The sequence below is a fragment of the Neovison vison genome, chromosome 2 (genome assembly GCF_020171115.1).
Source record: "Neovison vison isolate M4711 chromosome 2, ASM_NN_V1, whole genome shotgun sequence".
Taxonomy (NCBI): domain Eukaryota; kingdom Metazoa; phylum Chordata; class Mammalia; order Carnivora; family Mustelidae; genus Neogale; species Neogale vison.
This window is the reverse complement of record NC_058092.1, coordinates 104,184,247-104,212,119: the sequence shown is the minus strand read 5'-3', so window position 1 is coordinate 104,212,119 and position 27,873 is coordinate 104,184,247. Positions and strand designations below refer to the sequence as shown.

The 27,873-nt window shown below is 47.4% G+C and overlaps 1 protein-coding gene across 1 annotated transcript; it reads left to right on the top strand.

Annotated features, from left to right (window-relative positions):
• Nucleotides 1-357: 357 nt before the first annotated feature.
• On the top strand, nt 358-27,873 carry LOC122899190 (myomegalin-like). The gene is given in 16 exon segments (XM_044236789.1): nt 358-423; nt 711-933; nt 1,624-1,701; nt 7,100-7,351; nt 8,342-8,473; nt 9,133-9,252; nt 11,093-11,279; nt 12,337-12,371; nt 15,965-16,186; nt 18,539-18,655; nt 19,622-19,845; nt 20,994-21,134; nt 22,176-22,304; nt 26,320-26,324; nt 27,730-27,848; nt 27,851-27,873. Coding segments are annotated over 16 exon segments (2,073 nt in total).

Here is a 27,873-nt window from a genome sequence, read left to right as displayed (position 1 = left end):
CCGGGGGAAAAAAGAATCAAAGAACCATAATGTAGTTCCTCAGAGGGGAAAAGCCTGGGTATTGCAGATGCCTGGGAGGCTACAGTCTCTCAGGAACCAGTTTTCAATGAGTCACTGAAGAGAATCTTACCATGTACAGTAAAATATGGGCTCAAAATCCATAGTTGTAGCCTCTAGTCCAAGCATCTCTCTGTCGGAAGCCTGCTTTAGACCACGTGGTGCTGCTCCAAGTCCCTGCGGTGAAGAGCAAAGCATTTTGGTTTTGTTTTCATTGCTAATCCATCCCAGACACATACCTGGGCTGTACCTCAATCATCCACATGATTCCACGCATCCTGCTCTTGGTTGTCAAAGGCGATGCCAGACTGCTGTGTGTGTGTCACCACTTACCTTCAGTTACTGTACTTACCTTCTTGGAGACTGGTAACCAGCAGTTCTTGGGTCTGCACTTGGAGCAGCTGTGCCTTACAGGGACGGCTGTGTCTCTGCTAGTTCCCAGCGTCTCCCATGGCCAGTGCCCTGGGTGGTGATTGCCCTCTTTCTCCCACTGCACCCCACCTACTCTCCACCCCTAATCAGTGATAGGTTATTTTGATGGTCCTTCACAGGAATGGTTCCCTTGACTTAGATGTACTTTCCCATGTGCCTTGGTCAGGACAAGTTGGGCCGGTACCCTTGGCTTCGCCTATTGTCTCCTTCCACCCCACTAGGCTCAGCAGAGAGCTGCAGGAGAAGGAGAAAGTGATCGAGGTCTGCAAGCCAAGCTGGAGGCCAGGCCCCTCACAGCCTCCAGAAGCCACGCCTTGTCAGACTCCCAGTGCTCTCCCAGCAGCTCCTCCTTCCTGTCTGATGAGCTGGAAGCCAGCTCTGACATGGATGTAGCCAGCGAGTACACACACTTCGAAGAGAAGAAGGCTCTGCGTGGTCACTCAGGTAACCTCCTGTTTCTCTAGCCAGGCCTTGCAGATCCTCCCTGGTGTGTGTCAGGCTGAACGTGGCCCTGGGACCAAGCACCAAGTACAGGCCCCAGTGCCTCAGGATCTTTGCTCTGCTCCTGACTCCAGGAGTTGTTGCAGGGTCTCCACTGGATTTGCAAGCTGGTAGACCCAAGGGGAAGCACAGTGGGAACAGCGAGAACATCCAGGCAGGCTCTTCCCCATTGTCTCATGAGCACAGACTGTCTGTCTGACTTCCTTCTTCAAATGGGACATCATCTCCCTCCTGCAGAGGTCTTGCTCACTGCATGTCCTGAGCCAGTGTCCCCTGGGTATCTGTCAGCAGTCACGGATGCTACCATTCCCACCTGGTACTTTCGGAAATGCCATTTTCACGGTTTCTGGGTCTGGGCCCCACTCTCCCCTCTAAGGTGGTTTGCCTCCCTCAAGAAGCTATCTGCAAGCAAGGAAATGAACATGACTCACAGTGTTTGTGCTTGGTGCTTTCCTGGAAAGCCAGGTTCTTCCCAGGTACCCCTAGCTCAATAGAAGGCCAGATTCCAATTCTTTGTCTACCATCAAACATTTTCTTTCATTCATGGGTTTTGTAGATTCCATCCATCATTTGAGTCATTCTGCTGTACTGTCTTCTAAGCCATCAGCAACCAGTGCACCTTGGGGGGTTAAGGCCGAACCCAGCAGCAACCCCATCAGCTTGCCAGCCCCCCAGAGCCCCCCCCCCAGGAGGCCAGCCAGGCCCATCCAGGTATGTGACAGCCAACACAGCGGGAGGGCTGTCTCCTCTCCCTCAGTAGCCTGTTTGACTTTTCTTCAGGAACGAATGTTTCCACTGTGAGAGGCTTCTAGGCATCAGATCCTAGATGAAATCAAGAGGCCTTCCTAGTCCACCAATTGTGTCTGCATTTTTTTGGCTCTAAATATTTTAGGCAAATCAGAGATCTGCAGTAGACTTTGATCAGAATACCAATTTTGACCAGTAGTCAGCGAATCCTTTTAAAGTAAACATTTTCATTTCTTTCTTTCATTTCACTCTGGGGAGCAAAGAGGCAAAAGAGGTCTCTCCCATGATTATAGTCATCACAGAACAAAAAGAAAGTCACTTCATGGCTAGCCTGGAAGCATTACCCATTTATCTTCAGGGCAAGCCTCTGCAACAACTCGGGATGCTTCAGGATCCTGCAAGATTCTGTTCACATTACATGGTCATTCATTCATGGATTTACGAACAGCTGGGCAGCCCTTGATATGTACATAGTGCCTGTCCTGCAAACAGTTGGAGGGGTACATTTCATTTACCTGCCCCAACCTAATTGCCAGGAGTGTGCTGTTCAGTTAGAGCCCCACACCAGCGATGGCAAGAAGAAGGCAAGCCTTCTCCCTGCCTCCTACCTCTTGCCACAACCAGCTGGCTGCCCTCAGTGCGGTTTGTCATAAGGTGCCCGCAGAAGGCACAGTGCTGTCCTTCTGTGGCTTCTGTTTCTCCTGAAAGCCCATCAGCCAAAATCTTAAGAAGGGGATGTGTCTGACCCATTCTGAGCTGGGACTCGAAGTTTCTGGGCCAGAGTAGGCAGCAGCTGGCCCAGGAAGTCATGGGGAATAGCTGTGTGCCTAGCGCTGTAGACATCTGTGCAAATGCTCTGGGGTCAAACGGAGCAGAAGGCCAGGGGTTTTAATATCAGAACGCCTGCCTGAAGGATGCCTGACCTGTGTCATTTGGCAATGTGAGGGTCCTCACAGTGTTTCTCTGACAGTGTATCAGCATTAGAGTACTCGTTGTTTTCCATGGCAGGCATTCTCCACAGATCCGTCTTGGTTTCTGCTCCCTCCACAGGCTTCCTGCCATATAACTGTTTTTAGGAAAGAGAAGATAGATTCAGACATCAGAATGTCCCAGGGTCCCTAAAGACTTGTTCATAGATGGGCTACATCATGGTCATCTGTGGAGATCTACTTTAAATGCAAGTTTCCAAGCCCTCCTCCCAAAGTTTATGACTTAGTAGAACAGAGCCTGAAATAACTGCATGCATTAAGAATTTTTCCTAAGTGATTTGGATGCCCGGACCGGCATGCAAGCTATTGTGTCTGAGTCACTTTACCAAGACCTTGATTTTTCTTTTGGTGAATGAATGCGTTGATTTGAGATTCTCAGGGTTGTGTCCATGAGACTTGAATGACACGCATGAGGAATGCACATTTCCCCACAGTCCTAGCCCGCTTCTGCCCTCCTCAGAGTGAGCCCTCATACTCTCAGAGGAGTTCCAGGTGTAGGGAGTCTTGCCACAGGGGCAAGGACCCACTCACACCCAGGGGTGATTGGGAGCATTAACGTGTGTACATCCTGACCCCTCCGTGCCTGGGACAGCTGGGAGAGGCTATCATAGCTGCCTGGGATACAGCTATGCCACCTTGCCTGCTTTAGCCGGTTGTTTCCAAGATGAGCATAGAGTATGTATGCCAGAAGCCCCCGGCGAGGGAGAAGGCAGAGGGGTCCGCTAAGCCTGGCTCTTTTGTGGCAACTGTGGCCCTTTGCCTTGTTGGCTGTCACCATGTTGAATGATAGTCGCCCCCCAAGGAGACATCAGGATAAGAAATAGTTTCATTTTCTCCATCTTTTCCCCATTCCTTTCATTCTAATAATGTGTCTCCTTTCTTCCCAACTCTGTGTCTAGGCCTTCACTTTCCCTGCATACCCACGCTGGTTAGCCTTCCCCAGGCATCACTGCCCTCAGCAGCACCCAGCTTCCTGCCTTTCAGCCCCACTGGCCCTCCCCTCGTTGGCTGCTGTAAGACCCCCGTGGTCTCCTTGGAGAGGCTCAGCAGGAGCTGCAGATGCTGCAGAAACAACTGGGAGAAAGTGAGCACTTCCTGTGGCCTTCATGTGCTTGGGCCAGGCTGCTCCGCCACATGTGACCCTGCATGGCTTTGGCTTGGTGGCAGAGTTTTGGAAAATGACATAGGGTGCACACGTTGCCAGCAGGGGACTGGCGGATGGCCCTGCTTGCTTTTTTTGGGAAATACCTTTACTGTTGTCTTTCTGGGGTGTGTGTGTGTGTGTGTGTGTGTGTGTGTGTGTGTCTCATCGTTGCGTCAGGCCCTAGACCTGCTCCTGTCCCACTGCTGCTGCCAGTGTGGGGTACCACCAAGTGTGCTGAAAGCCTGACACAGCGGTGACATGTCGGCAGGCAGGGCACGGGTGAGAGCTTTTGTGCCTTACCTATATAGGCGAGACAAAGTGGCCATTTCCGGTGAGTCCTTTCCATGCCTATGATAGTCTCCTGCTGTGAAACACGCTCTTCATCAAGCTCAGCTCCTGACATCATTAGGTTGAGGGTGTGAAGGGTAGTAGCAGTAGAGGGATTCAGAAGAGGTGACAAAGCCCCCCTTCCTAGGGCACAAGGTTCATTTCTACCCCAGGACAGATGACAGGTTGGTGGCTTGGATCGGAAGCACAGGCTATGATACCTGATTGTAAATTCTGTTCTCTGACTCCCAGAGATCATTGATTGTATTGATCGTAACCATTACAGGCTCAGTATGGTCATCTTTTTGGAAAGGCTTTGATATATGTCTGGGTTGGATGACTCATTGTCAAAACTGTTGGTGTGGGGTCATTTATAGCTTAGAAAAAAAAAAGAAAAACACTCAAATGAGGAATTTGCTCCCTAGTAATGCTTTAAAAAAAAAACAAACCTAGAAATCAGTTTGATGTTACCTTAAAACCACATTCTGTGCCTTCAATCAATCAGTCAATCAATCAATCAATAAAGGCTCAGATGAGCCAGAGATTGATGGTAAGGGAAACCAGTCACAGTGTCCAGTGACCTAGGACCACAGCTGAGAGAATTCATATACCTGAAGCCCTGATTGTCACTCAGTCCAGCTTATTTCTTATGTCAATCCTGAAAGTGACCACACTCTCTAGTCTACTCTGTCCCAGTTTGATTCCCAGAACCAATTAGATAACACCCTTTTTAGAAGAGTTTGTACAGCTCCCTTTTTTGCAGGCAGTAACATCAAGAAGACTGCCTCCTGCTTATCACAGCTTTATCCAGGTGTAGAAATCTAGGCTAACCCAGCAACACAAACCTGGTCTTTCTGAGCCTCACACCATATGTGTGATAGGTAGAGCCCGGGCAGGGAACTAAGGCTCAGGGAAGTAGAGCTACTTGTTTAAGGTCACTAGTAAGTGGGAGAGATGGGCTTGAGTCCAGGTCACAGTCCTGTGTTTCCATGATACCTTTTCTGTCTAGGATGGTTTTGTTACCATCCTGCTCAGAGCTAAGCTCAACAAATTCTGGAGGCCCCCTGTAACAATCTTTTCTTTGTCTCTTTAGAGATCAGTAGACAGTTCATCAGAACCTCTGATTTAGAATTTGACATTTTAGCAGTTCTGGAACCAACAGTTGATGGAAAACAATTTTGTCCCATATCAAAATGGCAAGAGAGATCTCTACTGACTTTTCTTTTCCTTTACCTTCCCGTATTTGTCAGTTTGTCCAAGAGGAGAGATAGGAGACATCTGTCCATGAAAAAGGGTCTGTTGATGGGATCAAGTCATACTTAGTCTTAGCCATTGACCATGGCTGGTCCATTGACCGTTTGGATGGTCCCAGCTTTGGTGAGCAAGATGACAGCCCTGTCTTTTCTTTCCTGAAGCACAGGCCTCCCTGAGGGATGGCAGCTTACCAGTGTTCCTTGTCTGCTTGGAAACAAGCTTCCTCATGGACAGTGGTGCCTGGTGGCTTCTTGGGGCATGGTAGGGCAAAGATCTCCTTGTGTTAGAGTCCGTCTGGCATCTTTGCATGGTTTAGGGCATGTGCTTTCTCTTGTGTGGCCTGGACAACCAGGAACAGCTGATCACTGTTACTGATAGACTTGGAACCTTCTACAGCCTTGGTTAAAAAGTAAGCTGTCAACAACCCCTGATTTCCCCCTTTGCTTTGTGTTGGTCTGGGGAGGAAGGGGGTGTGAAAGAGGAAGGAAATCACATCTTTTCAAATCCCAACTAAAATCTAGATGTTGAGGGTCAAGTGGGTAGCTCAGTGACTCTCAGTGAGTTAGGTATCTGACTCTAGATCTCAACTCAGGTCTTGATCCAGGGTGATGAGTTCAAGTCCCACATTGGGCTCCACACTGGACATGGAGCCTACTTTAAAAAAAAGATTCAGATGCTGACACAGTTTATCCCCCAGTGATCCTAATGAACATCTATTATTTTGCGGATTGAGGAAGGAGAGACCCATGATGGGTACTTCTCAAACTTCGCTGCCATTAGAATCACCTGGGATGGTTTTAAAACATCCAGTGCCCAAGCTGTATCCCCAGTTAAGGCAAAATCTCTGGGAGGTCCAGGAATCAGTATGTGTTTGTTTACATTTTCCAAGGTGACTGTAGTGTGTAGATAAATTTGAGAAGCAGTTACAGATGGAAATAAAAATTGACAAGAAGTCAATTGCATTATCACCTCTGAGGAGTTTGGCTTAGTTGGAGGGAATGGTGACCTCTTCCTCTTTGCTTAGGTCAAGTTACCTGCTTACTATGCTGCCCATGCTGATAATCCCTGAAGGAAAGCAGTCTTCTGAATAGGAATATCCTAAATTACAGCCCTGCCCACCTCTCTCTGTCTCTCCCACAGCCTGGACTTCTTTTCACATAGAAGCAGAGATGATTTGGCTCAGGAGAAAGCCCATGATTTCCTAAAATCTATGAGAGCATCAGCCTATGTTAAATGAAAGTTCCCACATCCCTCCATGGATGCTAGCATTGAGCACATCTATGAATAGGAATGTACTATATCCCCCAACTTTGGGACTGAGTTCTCCTTCCAGAACTTTCCTGGACTGTATCGTGAGGAATTTTAGTAGAAGCCAGGAGTGCAGCCTCTGGACTTTTCCTTTGTGTACACTGGTGACTTCCACATACTTTGTCCATCCTCCACCTCTTGGTGTCTCATGCCAGCAAACACATGAGGTGAAAGTTATGGCTTCTAGGTTATGGTCTTCATTAACTGGTATTCCACAATGGACCAGGATTTCTGACATCGCACATGTCCCCTTTGGTGTCCACTCTTAGCAATCCCACACTTCATTGCTGGTCCTTCCCTTCCAATCCTCTCTTCCTCACTCTGGTTTCTTTCTGCCCAGGTGTCAGCACCGTCCATCCTGCTTCCCCAGCTGCACTGCCAAGCAACCATTTAGAAGCCAGCTCTTCTCATTATCTCAACCCCGCCCAGCCCCACTCTCCTCTGAGGGGCGGCCCAGAACTGGGCAGAATCCTGGAGCCCAGCTATCTGGGCAGTGGTGGCCAGTGGGATGTGATGAGGCCTCAGAAAGGGAGTGTATCAGGCGACCTGTCCTCAGGATCCTCTGTGTGTCAGCTTAACTCCAAACCCACAGGTAAAACATAAAGCCAAACAGGTAGGTCTGCGAAATGACCTAGAGTCTTTTCTGCGAAATGAGCTAGAGTCTTCTAGCTGGGCAGGGGCATTTTTCATTTCTCTAGTCCCTGGCTTACAGAGTGGGGGTAAAAATAAAGGATCCTATCTGTGCTGGACCTTCCTAAGTGCCCCACTTCAGCCTCCCTGCCCAGGGCCTCAGTGCTGTTTGGGGAACTAGGAAAGTCAGGGACACACCTTGTGCTCTCACGTTCATGTCGTTAGCCACACAGGAGAAGTTTATATCCATGGACTTCTACCTTATGCCTTTCTCTGAGGCTGGAGGAAGGGCTTGATGCCTCATTAAAGAATATTTCATCAAGTAACCATAAGAATGATATCAGGCTACAGTGAAGTCTTCCCTAACACACTCAGGAGAGAAAGTCACACTCGGCTCACCACACGTTTCCTGATACTTCAGTTATTTTTCAAAACCATGTGGAACTCCCTCACCCTCACCGGTTACACTGGTCACCGTACACTTACATTTAAAACTCCCTCATACCTTGGAGCACCTGGGTGGCTCAGCTGGTTAAGTGTCCACCTTCAGCTCAGGTCATGATCTCAGGGTCCTGGGATCGAGCCCTGCATCAAGGGCTCCCTGCTCAGTGGAAAGTCTGCTTATCCCTCTCCTTGTGCCCCCCACCTGCTCATGCACTCTATCTCTCTCTCTCTCAAATAGATAAATAGTCTTCACTTAACTGTGTGTAGGAGGAGGCCCCTGGGGCATGCTTCACGCGGTCTGTCCTGGGTTTGACAGCCCGTTTCCTCTTTAAGCAAAGTCGCTGTGTTCCTGAGTGCCCATGTGAGAGAATGCAGTTGGTGGAAGGGTGGGGATGTTTAGGGATCCTGCTGAGGAGCCACTGGCTGTGCCCCACTTCCACCTGGACCCCCCTGGTGACCAGGATTCCTCATCTCGCACCTCTCCCCGGTCCTGACGGGATGGCTGCAGGGGCTGACCTGCTGGAGGAACATCTCGGAGAGATCCGGAACCTGCGCCAGTGCCTGGAGGAGTCCATCTGCATCAACAACCAGCTGCGGGAGCAGTTTGAACACCAGCTCAGCTGTGCAGCCCGTGGGATCGGTAGGTGAGGCCCAGAGCTGCCCATGCTGCCATGACTGGGGAGCCTCTGGAGGCTGAGCTTCATGCTTTTCAAAGCATGTGCTGGGCTTTCCTCTACTTGTTCCTTCCAAACAGTCCGGCAAGGCAGCGGGTGGGGGGGGGGTGTAGGTGCTCTTATCCTCACTTAGAGCTAAGAGAGAATTTTCCTCCTGGCAGAGCTAATGAGGTGTGTCTGCAGGACATCTGACTTCCCAGCCTGTCCTTAGTCTGCTCTTATATGTCCTGCTGACCTCTCCACCTTGTCATGGGATTGGCACGTGGTGGAGCCCGCTCAGCAGGTGCCCTCCCGCAGCCACTCACCAAGGCGGCCGTTCTCCCAACACTCTCCTCTCGGGCTGGGGTCCCTTGGAGGCCAATCCTTCTACATGCCCTTGTCCTGCCCCCGGCCCTGCAGTGGCTCCTGCGGGGACAAGAGCCTCTGGGACAGCTGCGGCTAGGGCACATGGTAGGGCCCGCACAGAAAGCAGGCACTTGGCCCGCCAGGCTTGGGGTCCAGGCCTTGGGGACCCAGACACTCCTGTTGGGTTGGGACAGTATTTCTGGAGGGACAGAATGAGAAGTTTCTGGAAAGCATCTGTTATACTAATGTGTAACGTGTCTGCTTACACTTTCTGGGAAAGGATCTACCTCCAATTTCTACAGCCCTGGCCTAGAACCCACACCTCAGCTCTACAACGAGAACAGAGTCCTTAAGGAAGAAAACCAGAGCCTTCAGGCTCAGCTGAGTCATGTTCCTAGAGGTGGGTGGTACAAGCCACACATTGCGCTCCTTCCCGGTCCCTTTCGTCCTGGCCACACCAATCACTTTTTGAAGCCAAGAGAAGAAGGTGGAGATAACAACTAACCAGATCCACCAACCCAAAGTCCCATGTGGTTCTCAGTCTAGAAGGGGCTACTTCCTGAGAGGTCCCAACTGTGGGCCCTCACACTCCAAGGTGTTCGGGACAAAGATAGCTCTAGGAAACCCACCACCTCTGTGGACACACAGATACTCAGATACTCAGTCATTAGTTATGAACTGTTCATATTAGGTATCTGTTCTACCTGTCCAGACTTTACTGCAGCCTCGTGTGTCTCTCCAGGTACTGAGCTGCCATCCCCGTCTCACTACCTCCCCTCATTCATCCAGTTCAGGTTCCTTTCTGCTCAATAATCCTCAGGACTCTGTGCCTGGAAGCACCAGCCAGATGTCCTCCAGAGCATTCCCAACACTATTCAATGGGCATCTAGGGAGATGGGGCATCACTTACTCTGTGACTTGGGGGACAGCTGACCTTAGTGTCAATTGACCTGATCAAATCAATATATGGTCAATAAAAATTATATTTATCCACAAATATTTATTGAATAGTCATGAAAGACTAATACTTTCCTAAAGGATTAAGCCCAGAATGTTGTGGAACGGGAAGAGACAGCAAGTGGTGTTTTTAAATCTGCCTCTTCAGAGCAGGAAGATGTGAGGGGAGAGGTCACTGATGGGGAAGTAATGAGACATCACAGAGAAGAGAGAAGACACAACTGCTAAACCATCTTTGCATGCCGGGACAGGCTAGCACAGACCTCAGTGGGGAGAAGTCACTAAGATGTGGAAAAGCACGGTCAGCCAGGCCCAGGGACTTACCCCTGGTAGACTGACAGCTTCTGCAGCCTGGTTCTCAGAGCCCCTGTCCTTAGTCTCTGGGAAATCATGCAGGTTATTGAGATTCCACAAGCCCAGAAAAGGACAGATGTGCCCATTTTCAAATTGATGAATATAATATATTCTAAAAAGTGTAGACAAGAAGTCTTGATGTTGCTCTTTAGCAAAATTAAAGAACAGATTATCACACAGAGGGTGTGTGAACTTAGAAAATAGTGAGCATTAGAAAACACAGCGTTTGGGGCTCCTGGGTGGCCCAGTGGGTTAAGACCTCTGCCTTGGCCTCAGGTCATGATCCCAGGGTGCTGGGATTGAGCCCCACATCAGGCTCTTTACTCAGTGGGGAGCCTGCTTCCCCCTTTCTCTCTGTCTGCCTCTCTGGCTACTTGTGATCTCAAATAAATAAATAGAATTTGGGGGGAAAAAAACCCACAGCGTTTGGGGCACCTGGGTGGCTCAGTTGGTTAAGTGCCTGCCTTTGGCTCAGATCATGATCCCAGGGTCCTGGGATGGAGCCCCCTGCTCAGCAGGGAGAGGAGTCTGTGTCTCCCTCTCCCTCTGTTTCCTCCCTGCTGCTCCTGCTCTATCTCTCTCTCTCAGATAAATAAATTCACAAAAGGGAGGGAGGAAGGAACAGAATAAGGAATGAAGGAAAGAAGGAAGGAAGGAAAGGAGGAAAGAAAGAAACCGCAGTGTTTTCTCTAATAGCAGGGTAGACCTTATGAAAGCAGAAGATCAAGGGCATTGTAAAGATGAAGGCTCCACATTGCCCAGGGTGTGTGGATGTAGTGAGCTGACACCCTCTGCTTCTCTGAGCAGATGTGGCATCAGCTTGCATTCCTGTTGCCTTAGTTCTACATGTCAGGATGGAGGAGCTTGGGCTCCTTGTCCTGCCAGCCTCTGCCCCCACAGTGTAAGTCGTCCTGTGTTCTGCTCCCCAGAGCGCTCCCAGGAGACGGAACACCTGAGGGAGGCCCTGCTGTCCTCTCGATCCCGGCTTCAAGAGCTGGAGATGGAGCTGGAGCTCCAAAAGGGGGAATGGCAGCAGCTTCTGGAAGACTTGGAGAAGCAACAGGAGATCTTGCATTTCCAGGAGGAATGCCTGCCCCTCCAGGAGAATGACTCCAGGTAAGGGGGAGCCCAATAAGAAGGAAGGCAGCCCTGTTTTCAGATTTAATGGGATATTGGCAAGACAGGTATTGGAGCCTTTTGGGGTGCTCAGTTCCCCTCTGCTATTCCTGATTTATGGATAAATTCGAGCAGAAGGAAGGACTTCTCTGAGAATGACTTTTCACTCCAAAGTTGGGAGAGTATAACCCTATTTTAGAAAGCTCAGCATATCAGGGGCGCCTGGGTGGCTCAGTCGGTTAAGTGTCCGGCTGTTGATTTTGGCTCAAGTCATGATCTCGAGGTCATGAGAATGAGCCCTGCACTGGGTTTGGCGCTCAGCTTGGAGTCTGCTTGGGGTTCTTTCCCTCCTCTTCTTCCTCCTCTTCTGCTCCTCCTACCGCTTGCAGGCAAGTGATCTTTGTCTCTCTCAGATCAGTCTTTTAAAAAACGGGGGGGAGGGGGACGCCTGGGTGGCTCAGTTGGTTGGACGACTGCCTTCGGCTCAGGGCGTGATCCTTGAGTCCCGGGATCGAGTCCCGCATCAGGGTCCCAGCTCCATGGGGAGTCTGCTTCGCTCTCTGACCTTCTCCTCGCTCGTGCTCTCTCTCACTGTCTCTCTCTCTCAAATAAATAAATAAAATCTTAAAAAAAAAAACGGGGGGAGGGTTCAGCATATCAGATCCTGGAGAAAAAAATGTTCTCATCCTTCCTATTAGTTTAAGGATATGGGTCTCACTGTAATGTAGGAAGCATCCCCACCAGCCATCATGCGCAACCCCGACATAAACCCTATGACTGCCTGTCACCGGGAATAGAGCACCATAGGGGCAGGAAGAATATGGAGCTTGTGTGTCTGCTCCCAACTAACATAGCTAATGGCATGGCATAAAACAAAGTTATTTCACCTCTCAGAGCCTCTGTTTCCACATCCATAAAGTAAAAGTAATGGTCTTCACGACCCCTGGGTTGACATCTAGGGCTAAAGCCCCGTGATGCAAAGGCTGGCTGACAGCAGGTGGCCTGGAGGGGCCGAGGGGCACCAGGTTCTCAGTGTGCCCTTGCCTCCCCCGTGCAGGCTGCAGCCCAAGCTCGCCCTCCTGCAGCAGCAGTGTGACTAGAAACAGCAGCTCTTCCAGTCCCTCCACTTGGAGCTACAGATCTACGAGGAACTTTGCGGCAATTCCAAGAAAGGGCTGAAAGGTATGTGTTCTCCCTCCTCACCTCCCCCATAAGCTCCATGCCCTTGCTTAGGATTCTGAAGAGGTCCTTACCCTGGGAGTTGTAGAGCTCTGGAAAGCTACAGAGTTCTGCCTTAGCCAGGTCTGGGGCTCCCAGTAAGAACAAAGTGGTTCTCTTATGTGAAAGCCCAGAGGTTGGTGACATGTGCAAGATCCAGCCAAGACATCCTTAAAAGTAGTTAGATAAGAGTCCAACTCTGCCTGCCTAGGTGGCCAGAGAAAAGTTGAGCAAAGTCCAGGTTATATAGGGACTTAAAAAAAATTCAAAGAACTGTCCTGATGGCACCATCATGTGAGAAGTTCTTGAGTATTGTGAGTTATACATATTGCCCCCATGCAGCCAGTACGGTGGGTGCCCTGCTCCTACACTGACACATTCCCCAGGGAGAAAGTTAAAAGATGCACATTTACAGAAATACCTCTGTTAGGATCTAAATTCCAAGCCTGGATTTAAATTTTAAACTGTTTTATTGAGGACTTTTTGCCACCTGCTAAAATACTGATCTAATGTTGGAGAATCTTCTTCTATTTCCCCATTGTTGTTCAAATTGGGGAGGGTATTGTGAACATCAAGTTAGTAATTCCAACCAGGCTGGAACAGAGTACTGATGTCAATATGATGAAATTTAGAAAAGATTGGGGCACCTGGGTGGCTCAGTGGGTGAAGCTGCCTTCAGCTCAAGTCATGATGTCAGGGTCCTGAGATCGAGCCCACATCAGGCTCTATGCTCAGTGGGGAGCCTGCTTCCCCCCTCTCTCTCTGCCTGCCTGCTTGTGATCTCTGTCAATTAAATCAATAAAATCTTTTAAAAAATTAAAAATAAAAGAAATTTAGAAAAGATAAAAAGAAAAGAAAGAAAGAAAAAGAAACCCTGAGCTTGATTGAAAGTATCCGTGGTAGAGGTACAGGATCAGAAGGTCTGGCTCTCTAGCCATTTGTGGACTTGAGAATGGGGAGTTACTTAGAAACCCACTGGAACAAGGAACTTATAGGCAAAGGTTGCTACAAACACCAATTCAACCTGAGACCATGGTAGGGTGAAAGATCATGTCAGAAATACTGTTAGATTGTGGGACATTATCTTATAAAAGAGACTTTGACAAACCAGGGAGCGAAGTGAAGACAGGAGCCACCATGCCAGGTGACCAGAAATCTTGAACTGTCAGGGAAACTAAACAGTTTTTGGCCTGGACAAGATCACAAGGAGATGAGAACTGGTTTTAAATATTTGAAGAATTATCAAGTGAAAAAGAGCTGCTGTGTTTGTCATCGATTTAGACAAGAGCCATCAAAGGATAAAGGGCAGTAGAATTTGGACTTACATCATTCTTATAACTTTCTGACCATTAGAGCTTTTGGTGATGGAATTGCTAATTTGTGAAGGAATAAGCCTCCCATCCAAACCCCCTTTAAATAGAAAGGGATGACTTGTCAAGGATCCCATAGAAACAGCTCTTGCTTTGGATGGGATGTTGGCTGTCTAAGCCTTTCAATTCTAATTTTTTTTATTATCTGTTTAAAAATTCCTTAAGCAGTACAGAATTTTCAATATTTATCCAAATTTGAATTTTCATAAAACCTGATTTGATTTCCTAACTTGCTGATGAGAAGGTGAACCAGAACTTGAAGAAGTATCAGGGACGCTGCAGGCTGAGAGAATAGCTTCTGTGCACTCCTGGGAGCATCGGGTCCAGCCTTCCCCGTGGAGAGCTTTGTACCAGGGAGTGTGAGAAGTCAGTCAGTTGAGAAGGCTGTTGGTATACAGAGGAGCTATGAAGTATCATGAAAGTTTACATTCTATAGAGTGGGCCATGGAAAATGAGTACGTTTTTCCAAACACAACAGATACCTGATGGGAACAGAACTCTCAGACTAGTGGGACACACTGGAGTTGGGAGACACTCAAATAAGGGAAACCCACTGAATGGGTGTGGTTATGGGGTATTTACATGAGGAGAGTCTGATCTAAGGTGCCGTTGGGAAGATAAAGAGGAATGGATAGAAGACAACATTTTTAGAAAGAAGCAAAACTTTGTGAGGATTTGGATATAGAGAAAGAAAGATAGGAAGGAGCTTCATGGAGCTTTGGGGTTGGTAGATACTAACCATAGACAGCAGGTGCCCCATGAGGACTTCTCAGGGGGAGTTGCCTCCTGCCTCATGACCTCCGGTCTCCTTGTAAGATGCTATAGCAGTATTTGGATACTATGGTAATTATAAAAACATAATGCAAATGAGTAAAAATAGAAAATATGGGATGTTTCCAGAGAATTTCTCATAGTAAACTCTTATCCCTTATAACTTGTAGTAACAACTTGGATGAAGCCTTTCTATACTAACTTTTTGGGAGCAGTTTTTCGTTTGTAAATTCAGTATTTTTTTTTCCTTTCAATTTCGTTTTTATGTGACAGAGGAGAAAAAAAAATCCCTTCATCCTGACAATATCCTCTTTCATGCCTTTCTCCCTTCTTATAGTTGTTTTAGGAGTCATTTCAAAGCTCCTATCTCTGAAGCCCCATAGTTTCTTATCCTTTATTCTGTAATCCCATGAGAAACATGAATTCTTGTGGTAGCTCTTTCATATACTCATTTGGTCACAAAACCTGTCTGAACTGACCAAAGACTTTACTTAAACCCACTCAGTGGTAATGTTCACCCGGCTCATCACAGAAATATGAATTATTTGACTAAAGGCCTGCGGCCCAGAGGCAGCCTGGTGTATGGGCTACGTGAGAGATGACGTACGGATCCTATGGCCTTCCTAAACACCAAAACAAATTCTACTTTTTGAAATATATTTGGCTTCAAGCTTTCAGATAAGGTATGTGGTTTTGTAGAATATTTCTTAGCTGTCTTCATCCCTAGTACAAAGAAACAGACTGTGGTAGCAAATTGAGATTTAAAAAACAAAACAAAACAAAAACAACATGGCAAAGTAGAATAGTTCAGTGAGTTGTGACCCCGGGCCTCTACCGGAGACTCCCGCTCCTCCATGCTTCCAAAAGCCTGGTGCCTCCTCTCCTCTCCCTGGTGACCTCCTCCTCCTCTCCACGGTAACTCCTGAGCACGGAGGCATCAGCTTTCCTCCTCCCAAACCCCCTGGCCTTCTCTAGCCCAGTGCTGACCCTCCTATCTCTGAAGACCCTGCTCTCTGGACTGTAGGACTAGGGTGACTGTGGAAGTCAAATAATAATAGGCTTTGACCCCACCTGCTCATGGAAGGCTCTCCAGATGCAGGTGGGTCACGTGAGTCTCGGGGCCTTTCCAGTGTGTGGTATCTCGCTCAGTGAGTGCTGAGACCTACGCAGCAAAAGGAGGCAGCTCCATCCCAAATGCATTGCCTGGGGCCCTAAGAGGACAGCAGGGTCCCAAGTAGAAAGGAATGCCTCAGAGGAGTGTTCTGACAAATGCTTGGAAAAGCTTGGATCTGAACCACCAGACCCCTTCTCTCTCTCCTCTTTCAGCTCCCACCTGGGAAGCCTGTCTCCAGGCCCCTTTGAGCAGTGAGCTGAGCCACTTGGTGGCAGAGATCAGAACTTTGCGAGGGCAGCTGGAGCAAAGCATCCAGGTGAACAGCTGTCTGAGATTGCAGCTGGAGCATCAGTTGGGTGGTGGGGGCAAAACCGGCCTCAGCCCCTCCTCCGCCCACCAGGAGGACCCTGGAAACAAGCAACTGCTCCTCCAAGGTAGGAAGGGAAGGGGGACCATTCCAGTGGGGCAGTGGCCAGGATGTCTGTGGTGGAAGGGATCTTCCCTCTTCCAAACTCCTTAGGGTCCAGGTGAAATCAGAGTTGTTTCAATCTCCAGTCTTGGGTGAGAGGGTGGGATTGAGGGTCCCAGCTTGCTCGGGCCCCAGATTCTGAGTTTGCGGGTACAGGTTGCTTGCCTTGGGCAAGGTGTTTAAAGTCCCCAGGTACTGAAGCCTTACTTTCCTCATCTTCAGGGTGAGGACAATAATCATATGTATCTTATGGACAATCATATGTATGTTATATGGTAATATGGTAATTAAGCCTTAAGTGCAATAATTTATAAGTGCCTGACATGGTAAGCATCGCTCAACAGTTAATAGCTTGTGAGTTAATATCTATTCCTTGTATTTGTGGAGTGCTTTAAAATTTACCACGAGTTTTCAAACAATTTTCCAAACTGTTTCATCTGAGGTAAGGGAGGTTTTACTTTCATATTTCAATGTGGGAAAACTTTGAGATTGAGACATTAACCAGCTAAGACCCAACCCAGGATTCGAACTGGATGTTTTTATTTCCAGCTGCTGGCATTCCTCCTCACGTCCTTCCTCCTCACCAGCCATCACTTGCCTTCCAGATTCCCATTCCCTGATTGGAGGAGAGCTCAGCTGAGTGGAAACCATTCCTGTCCCGCAGGCAATGCTGGTTGTGGAAAGCAGGGGGATGATAGCCCTCTTTATTCCCAGTGGCTGCCATCCCCTCCTCCTCCCCTCCGCATCTGCCCTTCCAGATACTGCCTTGCCTGCTCTCTCCCTCTCTTCTCAATGTCCTTCATCCAGCCCCTTCACCTAGCTTCAGTCTGAATGTTAGTACTGTCCCGCTCCATCTTGACACACTCATTTCAACTTATTCTTTTCCTTTTTTAATTAGCCATCTTCTCTCACCTCCAGGATCCTATTTTCAATTTTATTTCAGTAGGAGCCATTTCTGCTCAGGATTCTCTAAAGATGAGCTTTCAGACACGTTCCTGCCTGCTCTTCCTGGGGCATGTTAATCCTTTGCTTTTCCCCCCAGTCCTGCTAAATTTTCACTAATTAGGCACTGACTTGTCAAATGAAGGTGACACTTCCAAGATCCTGTGTTGTGGCCATTAGATGAGAAAGTGTCACATGGACTATGTCCCATAGTAACTGCTCAGCCATAATAGGTGAATGCCTGGCTCCCCCTGGGGAGCCGTGATGGTTGTAGTGTTCAGTTATAACTTCCCACTCTGCCCTCCTGGCCAGCTTTCCTGCGTCACTGCGTCCCCACGACCCCAGCCAGGTCTCAGCCCCAGTGACTCCGACACTGTGCCTGCTCCTTACCCACCACAGTGGCCTGAGCTGGAGATCTGGTTCTAGGCCACCTCCTGAGCAGGGATTTTCTGCCTTCTCTGATATTTTCCAATTCTTCCACTGTAGGATTGCTGCCTGGTCTCCAGGAGGACATCTCTAACCTGCCATGCCTTCGTCTCTACCCTTCTCATCCTGCCACATTTTTCCTATCACTAACTCATCAGAATGGTGATTGGAATGCTAGTTTAATTGCCCACAAGTCCATTCATACTTTGATTCAGTATTTTTGACACATATACTACACATATCTGATGTGGAAATATTGGGGTTCAGAGCTCAAGAATGAATTCTTGAGACCTTTTCAGTGCAAAAGGTGTTTTTACGATAGCCTGGGGACAAGACCAGTGGGCAGAAAGAGTGGCCCTGGGTTTGGGAGGAGCCATTGATTATATACTTTAGAACTGGGGCAGGTACAGGTGAAGGGAAGTTTCCAAAAGGACTTTAATATGCTAAAGAAGACTCATGGGATCCTGGAGGCCTGGCTTTTGTCAAGCTAAGACTGTTTTTCCCTCTAGTAGGTCATTAAGTTTAAGACAGTTGGGGTTCCTGTAATGTCTTATTCTTCCTGCCTCAAATGTGTATCAATGGACTGCAGGTTATAAGGAAATTTAACTTTATGTACATTTCCTTCTGCCTTTGTTCTCCACATCATAGGTTTAGTTACAAGGCAGTGTACTAAAAATTGCACACATAATTATATTCAAAACGCAGGCTAGAAAAATGCTCCTAATAATCTTTCAAACCAGAAGTCGCTTCTCATGGAGCTCGCTTCCATTAAAGGGACATGTTCTTGTTCCACACTAAGGGATTTGTTTGCTGTTGCTTACCGTACAGTTGGGGTGTAATGAGGACCAACCACGCTGCCTTAGTTCTCCGCTGGTGACTAGACTGTGCGTGGGTTTGGTTAGTGGTGATTCCAGGGTTGCCGAAAATTGTTGTTGTCTTTACGTCCTAGACTCCAATGCTTCCCCTCCAGTCCGAGATGTTGGCATGAATTCTCCAGTGCTCATATTCCCTAGCCTTTCTGCTGCTGCTCCTGGCTCAGAGACCACCATTTTCAAGAGGACAAATGGTAAATATGGCAACGGAAGGATTCAGGGATTGATGATGGAGAATTCCCAATACAAGTAGCCTGTGGTTACTAATGGGCACATTACCTGAATGTAGAGATTTTCCTCCTCGGGTCCCAAAGTCTTTAGCCCTACTCATTGCACCTTCTGTGGCCACCTGTTTTGCCATTATTCTTCCTCCTGCTCCTGTGGTTTTCCTATTGCTCTGTTGTGCTTCACTGCACAGTGATCTCTCCATCCTTGAAAGTGCTGTGTCCGGCTTAATTTCTTTGTCTCTGCCTTCTTCTTTTTTTTTTTTTTTAAGATTTTATTTATTTATTTAACAGAGAGAGATCACAAGTAGACAGAGAGGCAGGCAGAGAGAGAGAGGGAAGCAGGCTCCCTACTGAGCAGAGAGCCTGATGCGGGACTCGATCCCAGGACCCTGAGATCATGACCTGAGCTAAAGGCAGTAGCTTAACCCACTGAGCCACCCAGGCACCCTCTTCTTTTTAAAAATGTGTTTATTTTTTATTTATTTTATTTTATCATTTTATTTTTTCAGTGTTCCAAGATTCATTGTTTATGCACCACACCCAGTGCTCCATGCAATACGTGCTCTCCTTAATACTCACCACCAGGCCCTCCCAAACCCCCACCCCCTCCTTTCCAGAACCCTTAGTTTGTCTGTGTCTTCTTAACTGGAAATTTAAATTTTTTTATTAAAATAATATTTGTCCTGGATATTTCATTTGTCGGTAAGGATAAAATTTTTCCTCCTGGCAATTTGATCATTATGAGATGATGTAAGAAAGATCATAAAAACATAGAACCCAGAAATCTATAGACTTCACACCTGGCTTGTACTTTCCCAGAGTGCCTTTCCTATTCCTAGCCTCTTTCACTCCTTGATGTCTATTTTAGAATGAAGTGGACTGAGGATATCCTTATCACTGTGGATTCTATGTTGGTCTGGTCTTGTTTTTCAGAGTTGGATTCGGATGTTTCTCCAGTGAGGAAGAATCCCAAGCTGGAGGGCGAGGCTACTGATGGCTCCTTTGCCAATAAACATGGCCGCCATGTCATTGGCCACATTGATGACTACAGCGCCTTAAGACAGCAGATAGAGGAGGGCAAACTGCTGGCCAAAAACATAGCAGATCTTGTGAGATCAGCCCGCGCCTTCCCTGGCCTTGAAACTCAGGGCACAGAGGTAATCACACTGTAGGTCTTAAGTGTTCTTTTTCCTTGTGCCCTTTTCCCTTCTGATCTTAGCTCCTTCTCCCACTGCATATCTCCCATAGCTGAGTCTACATCTTCTGCTTACACCCAGCTGGGCCTTTCTTCTCCATCTCCTGTTTTCACTATAAACTCTGTCCTGAATGACATTTCTTCTCAGAAAAACACAGAAGAGCCAGAAGAGAATTATCATCCTCATCTGTAGGGTATTTGCTGAGTATTGTCTTAAGTGTCATGCTCTACAGAGCACCCTTTGCTCGCTTATTATCTGGTCCAATCACCCTGGCACATGGTCATCCATCAACAGAGTAAAATCACTTAATCAGGTGACTGGAAATTCAGGATTTGCATCCGCATGGGCCACATATTGTGAAAGGGAAGAAACCTGGCAGCCATGGAATTTCTCTGGGCAGACTGAGCAGGGCAGGGAAGCAGGCAGCACACCTTCTCGGAGTGCTTCCCTATTCAGAGACCAGGTACCAGCTGCTGTGCTGTTTGAGGTACTGGAGGTGCATGGATGTGCAGGGACAGCCCTGTCTGCAAGAGCCTCCACCCCAGAGAGAAGGCCACATATCCAAGTAAATAAGGACAACAGGGGGACTGGGCTCAGTGTCGGAAGCCATCCTCTGAGTTGGGAGGGTGCAAACACAGAAGGGGTCCTTGGGCCAGGCAAGGATATTCAAAGGGTCCTAGAGGAACCACTGGCAAGATACACAGCTTCTCTGGGTGGTGGAGGATAGCATTCCAGGTAAAGGGAACGACATCACAGTCCTTAAAGCTACAAATGGTTCAGCCCAGTTGAAGCAGAGCTGTGATTTAGAGATATGCATGGGGGTGCCAAAGCTAAAATCAGGGACCTTAGACCCGAGAGCACAGAGCAGGACTAGCAGCTTACAGAGAGTATAAGAGAAGTCAGAATCTAGTGATTCTTATAAGTTGGGGGTCACTGCTGAAGTGGAGATCCAGGGCTTCCAGGTTTAAAAACGGTTTCACACGTTCAAGCAGGCCCATGCTGTGCCTCACTCATGAGGGAAACTTGAACCCTGTGCTGGGGGAGTCAGAGCAGGGGGAAGAGAATGATCTCTCAGTGTGGTTCCCAGGGCTATCTCCCCCTTCTCCCAGGTGCCAGGCAGCAAAGGCATCCATGAACTTGGGAGCAGCGCCCAGGCCCTGCAGCACATGCTGGACGAGTCGGCCTCCCTCCTATGTTCTGGCGAATGGCCCTGCCCAGCTCCCTCAGCCCTGTCCCTGTCTGACAGCACAGTGAGTGGCAGCCTCCTTCATCGCTTCTGCCCCAAATGCCATTCTGCCTCCTCAGTTCCCAACTCCTAAAGGTCAGGAGCTGGACAGTTGAGTTGAGACAGGGGGGCCTTCGAGGAGCATCCACGGGGAAGACCTGTCATCCATGGTGGCGGCTGGCAGGGCAGGTCCTACAACATCCCTTCTCCTCCCACCGTGTTTGGGTTCTTTCACTTTCTGAACTTAGCTGAGCCAAAAAATGTAGGGACCTGTGAAAATGTCAACATCTCCTTTACCCACGCCATCCCCACCGAATGTCACCATGAGATGAGCAGCTTCCTGGAGCCACCCACTGCATCCCACACACGGCTTTCCTCCACCTCTCTGGGCCAGGCCTGGAAGAGTCAGCCGCCCCACCACCAGGTGCTCTCAGATATGAGGCCCGGACTCTGGTCGGGGGGAGTGTGGACAGCAAATTTTCTCCATCTCCCCCTACCAGCCCCATCTAGGAGCCTGAGATCAGATTAAAGCACTAACACCTTATGGGCCCCAACTATGCTGGTTCTGAGGCAGAAGGTGTTCTGTCATCTTGAAGTTGTTCCAAAGATTTACAGAATCGCACACTGTCTCCCTAGGCAAAACACGCCCAGCTAGCAAGTCTTATCTGTGAGGCCCGGTACTAGAACCAATGTCAGCACTGAATGTGTGCTCTTGGACTCATTGAGCCCAATGAGCCCATTGGACTCCCGAGCACTGAATGTGTGGTCAGGACTCACCGCTGGGAGTAGTGGCACTGCCCGGGGATCAAGGCCTCTGCAACCACAGGAGTGGAGGCCTGTGTCCATGTGCATGGGTGCTCCTGGGGTCTCAGCGTGCTGACCTAACACCCTTAGTCTAAGCTGGCCTCAGCTGGAGCCTTCTAGTGTCTCTCCTGGAGGGACTCCAGTCCAGAAATATTGAAAGGATTGTAGAATCCTGCTTTTGATTGTCAAGAGTCACAAAGTGTCGGGTGCTTGAGGCCTTCTGACCTGTGACAGAGAGCCTGTTTCCCTTCCCCAAGGACAGTACCTAAAAAGGGAACTTCTGGAACTGAGAACCAAACTGTCCAAACAGGATAGTGTCCTTCAGAGCACAGCGGAGCATCTGAAGACCACCAACCAGCAGAAGGAGAGCATGGAGAAGTTCATCTTCAGTGTGTGTGGCCCTGAGCCAGGGGATGAAAGAGGAAAGTAGGGATGTGAGGACTTCCAGGCTCCCCACTTGTGCTGCCAATGGACCCTGACCAGATAGACTGGGTGGGGTGGGGAGGAGGGCTGCAGACCATTGTGATGTCCACAAACCTCCTGTGCCATGAGTAATTGGGGATGCGGAGGGAGGGGTACATGGGGGCAGCTGGAGACCCTGATCTGAGCTGCCAGAAAGACACCCTTTGGAACACGCTAGGCAAGTATGGCCCCAGATGGTCACTTCTACCTATTGGGCTGTTTTGTTGTTTTAGTGACCAGGACACATGATGTTTTGAAGAAGGCAAGGACTAATTTGGAGGTAAGGACACCACTGCACCTGCCAGAGCCACAGAACCCATCCCAAATCCACCCCCACCTGTCTCCAGAGTCTGCAGATGATCCCCGACCCACTCTGACCTTTCAGAAGATTTCAGTCCATTCCTAGGACTCAGGTCCTCACTAAATGTCCTTCTAGCTTTGCTCCCCATCACCTCTCCCAATCCAGTCCCTTCCCTGCCATCTCATCTCCCTGTGACATCTGACCCTCTTCTCTGCTCACCGAACTTCTTCCCTCCTCTAGGCCAAGTCAGGAGTCCGAGGAAAGCAAGTGAGTTGATTCCCAAGACCAGAGGACATGCCTCCGAATTAGCTTCTAGGAAAGGGGTTCTGGGGTCAGCTCTAGTGTTTCCTGTAGCCCTTTTCACTTCATTAAAAAAAATAAATAAATAAACGGGAGATGCCATCAAATCGGTTGATTCTGTTGCAAACTCTATTGGCAGAGAATAGCCATTCAATCTTGGTCTTTCTTTTTCCAAAGGAAACCAACCATTGGGTCTTCTTGACCTAAAAGAGAATTTGATAATAAACAAAAATGAAACTTGAAGGGAAACATTTTATGTGTATGGCAGGTATTCTGTACATTTACTTAAAATACTAACCCGATCCCTAGCAAGTAAGCTGAAGTGTACCAAATGGCTTGTAATCAGAAACTAAACCTTTAGGGGAACCTGGGTGGCTCAGGCAGTTGAGCATCTGACTTCATCTTGGCTCAGGTCTTGATCTCAGGGTTGTGGCTTCAAGCCTTATGTTGGGCTCCACACTAGCCATGGAGATTCCTTAAAAAAGAATAGGGACTTTGTATCCTGCCACGTTGCTGAATTGCTGTATGAGTTCTAGTAGTTTGGGGGTGGAGTCTTTTAGGTTTTCCATATAAAGAATCATGTCATCTGGGAATAGAGAGAGTTTGACTTCTTCATTGCCAATTTGGATACATTAAATTTCTCTTTGTTGTCTGATTGCTGTTGCTAGGACTTCTAACACTATGTTGAACAAGAGTGGTGAAAGTGGGCACCCTTGTCTTGTTCCTGATCTCAACAGGAAGGCTACAAGCTTTTTCCCATTGAGGATGTTATTTGCTGTGTGTCTTTCATAGATATATTTGATGAGGTTCAGGAATGTTCCCTCTATCCCTATACTTTGAAGCGTTTTAATCAGGAACAGATGCTGGATTTTGTCAAATGCTTTTTCTGCATCAATTGAGAGGACCATGTGGTTCTTCTCTCTTCTCATATTAATTTGTTGCATCACATTGATTGATTTGTGAATGTTGAACCATCCTTGTAGCCCAGGGATGAATCCCTCCTGGTCATGATGGATAATCTTTTTAATGTGCTGTTGGATCCTGTTGGCTAGGATCTTGTTGAGAATCTTAGCATCCATATTCATCAGTGATATTGGTCTGAAATTCTTTTTGGTAGGGTCTTTGCCTGGTTTGGGGATCAGGGTAATGCTGGCTTCATAGAAAGAGTCAGGAAGTTTTCCTTCTGCTACAATTTTTTGAAACATCTTCAGGAGAATAGGTGTTATTTCTTCTTTGAAAGTTGGTAGAATTCCCCAGGGAATCCGTTCAGGTCCTGGGCTCTTGTTTTTTGGGAGGTTTTTGATCACTGCTTCAATCTCATTACTAGATATCGGTCTATTCGGGTTGTCAATTTCTTCCTGGTTCAGTTTTGGGAGCTTATAGTTTTCCAGGAATGCATCCATTTCATCTAGGTTGCTAAGCTTATTGGCATATAACTGTTCGTAATAACTTCTGATGATTGTTTCTACTTCCTTGGTGTTCGTTGTGATCTCTCCCTTTTCATTCACAATTTTATGAATTTGGGCTTTCTCTCTTTTATTTTGGATTAGTGTGGCCATTGGTTTATCGATCCTGTTGATTCTTTCAAAAAACCAGCATCTAGTTTCATTGATGCGTTCTACTGTTTCTCTGGTTTCTGCCTCATTGATCTCAGCTCTAATCTTGATGATTTCCCTTCTTATGTGTGGAGCTGGTTTGATTTGTTGTTGATTCTCCAGTTCTTTAGGGTGTAGAGACAGCTGGTATATTCTGGATTTTTCAATTTTTTTGAGGGAGGCTTGGATGGCTATGTATTTCCCCCTTAGGACCGCCTTTGCTGTATCCCATAGGTTTTGCACCAAAGTGTCTTCATTCTCATTGGTTTCCATGAACTGTTTCAGTTCTTCTTTGATCTCCTGGTTGATCCAAGCATTCTTAAGCAAAGTGGCCTTTAGCTTCTGCAAAGTCAATGTGCAGAAATCAGTGGCTTTCTTATACACTAACAATGAAAATACAGAAAGGGAAATTAGAGAATCGATTCCATTTACTATAGCACCAAGAACCATAAGATACCTGGGAATAAACCTAACTGAAGAGGTAAAGGATCTGTACTCGAAGAACTACAGAACACTCATGAAAGAAATTGAAGAAGACACAAAAAGATGGCAGACCATTCCATGCTCTTGGATTGGAAGAATAAACATTGTTAAAATGTCTATACTTCCTAGAGCAATCTATACTTTTAATGCCATTCCAATCAAAATTCCACTGATATTCTTCAAAGAGCTGGAGCAAATAATCCTAAAATTTGTATGGAATCATAAGAGACCCTGAATCGCTAAGGAAATGTTGAAAAACAAAAATAAAACTGGGGGCATCACGTTACCTCATATCAAGCTTTATTACAAAGCTGTGATCACCAAGACAGCATGGTACTGGCATAAAAACAGACACATGGACCAATGGAACAGAGTAGAGAACCCAGATATGGACCCTCAACTCTATGGTCAGTTAATCTTCGACAAAACAGGAAAAAAATATACAGTGGAAAAAAGACAGTCTCTTCAATAAATGGTGCTGGGAAAACTGGACAGCTATATGTAGAAGAATGAAACTTGACCATTCTCTTACACCGTACACAAAGATAAACTCAAAATAGATAAAAGACCTCAATGTGAGACAGGAATCCATCAGAATCCTAGAGGAGTACATAGGCAGTAATCTCTTCTATATCAGCCACAGCAACTCCTTTCAAGATATGTCTCCAAAGGCAAAGGAAACAAAAATGAAAATAAACTTTTGGGACTTCATCAAGATCAAAAGCTTCTGCATAGCAAAGGAAACAGTCAAGAAAACAAAGAGGCAACCCATGGAATAGGAGAAGATATTTGCAAATGACAGTACAGACAAAAGGTTGATATCCAGAATCTATAATGAACTCCTCAAACTCAACACACACAAAACAGACAATCATATAAAAAAATGGGCAGAAGATATGAACAGACACTTCTCCAATCAAGACATACAAATGGCTATCAGACACATGAAAAAATGTTCATCATCACTAGCCCTCAGGGAGATTCAAATTAAAACCACATTGAGATACCACCTTACACCAGTTAGAATGGCCAAAATTAACAAGACAGGAAACAACATGTGTTGGAGGGGATGTGGAGAAACAGTCGAACACTCTTCCACTGTTGGTGGGAATGCAAGTTGTTGCAGCCTCTTTGGAGAGCAGTGTGGAGGTTCCTCAAGAAATTAAAAATAGAACTTTCCTATGACCCTGCAATTGTACTCCTGGGTATTTTCCCCAAAGATACAGATGTTGTGAAAAGGGCCATCTGTACCCCAATGTTTATAGCAGCAGTGGCCATGGTTGCCAAACTATGGAAAGAACCAAGATGTCCTTCAATGAACGAATGGATAAGGAAAATGTGGTTCATATACACTATGGAATATTATGCCTCCATCAGAAAGGATGAATACCCAACTTTTGTAGCAACATGGATGGGACTGGAAGAGATTATGCTGAGTGAAATAAGTCAAGCAGAGAGAGTCAATTATCATATGGTTTCACTTATTTGTGGAGCATAACAAATATCATGGAGGACAAGGGGTGTTAGAGATGAGAAAGGAGTTGGGGAAAATTAGAAAGGGAGGTGAATCATGAGAGACTATGGACTCTGAAAAACATTCTGAGGGGTTTGATGTGGCGGGGGGTGGGAGGTTGGGGTACCAGGTGGTGGGTATTATAGAGGACATGGATTGCATGGAGCACTGTGTGTGGTGAAAAAATAATGAATACAGTTATGCTGAAAATAAATAAATTAATTTTAAAAAAAAGAATAGGGAGAGAAACTAAACCCTTTGATGGACATTAAAGTTCTGCCATAAGCAATTGAACCTTTTCCTAGGAATGTTCCTTATGTAGCCTGAGAGAATATTAATCCCATGGTGTGAAAATGGGTCAGACCATGACTTCACCCTCCCCCCCCAACCTTTTTTTGTTTGTTTGTTTGTTTGTTTGTTTGTTTTTCTAATTCCCTTTTTTTCTGCTCTGATGATTCCTTTCTCTCCTGAGCCTCTTTAGAAGAACACATACAAGATGGCCTCTGTAAAGCCTTATTCCTGTCCCAGCAAAGGTAATCCAATGGCCCCACACACCCACTGGCTTCCCCATCTTTGGAAGTTTCCTCTGCACTTTCCAGAGACCAATGGGAAGGCCTGAGGCCTGCGTTCCAATCCCAGGCTTGTCACTAACTGGCTCTGTGGCCTTGGCCCATCCATCTGTAAGAGGTGGCAGTAGGAGCTGTTGGAGCTCCCTGCTGACGGGGCCCCTCCCTCTCCTCATTAAGTACATGGAACATGAACTGAACAGGGTGCTTCCCTGTACAACGTCCTCTCCTTCCTACAACAGGCTGTTTCTTCATGGGCATGTTTCATACTAAGTGCTTCGGTTCCCGGGAGGTCACAGAAGCCATCATTTTGCTCCAAGTGAACTAGGGAATGAACTGGCCCGTGAAGATCTGAGCACCTCATGTGCAGTGGCTCTGAGCAGGGCTGTCACCCGCCCAAGGTGGTGGGGAAGCTTCCCTCTCACGTGGTGGCATGAGGGGCTCCACAGTTCCACACCCCCTCCCCTGGGCTCATCCTTTTGACAGGCTCTTACTGAGCTCCTGGCTCAGCCCCCACCCAGTGCTCACTGCAGCTCAGGGAGCCACCAGCAGAACCTGATACTAGGTTCTCACCTTGTCGCATTTCTGTCTCCAAGTGAAGTCCCTAAGGGTGCTGCCGTGCACCCCAGTCTTGTGACCCTTGCCTTCCAGGAGCCACGGAAGAAAAGGAGCCACCAGAGGTCCTTCAAACAGCAGGAAGCCTGGGCCTGTCCCCCTTGGTGCAGATCCCAATCTGCTGA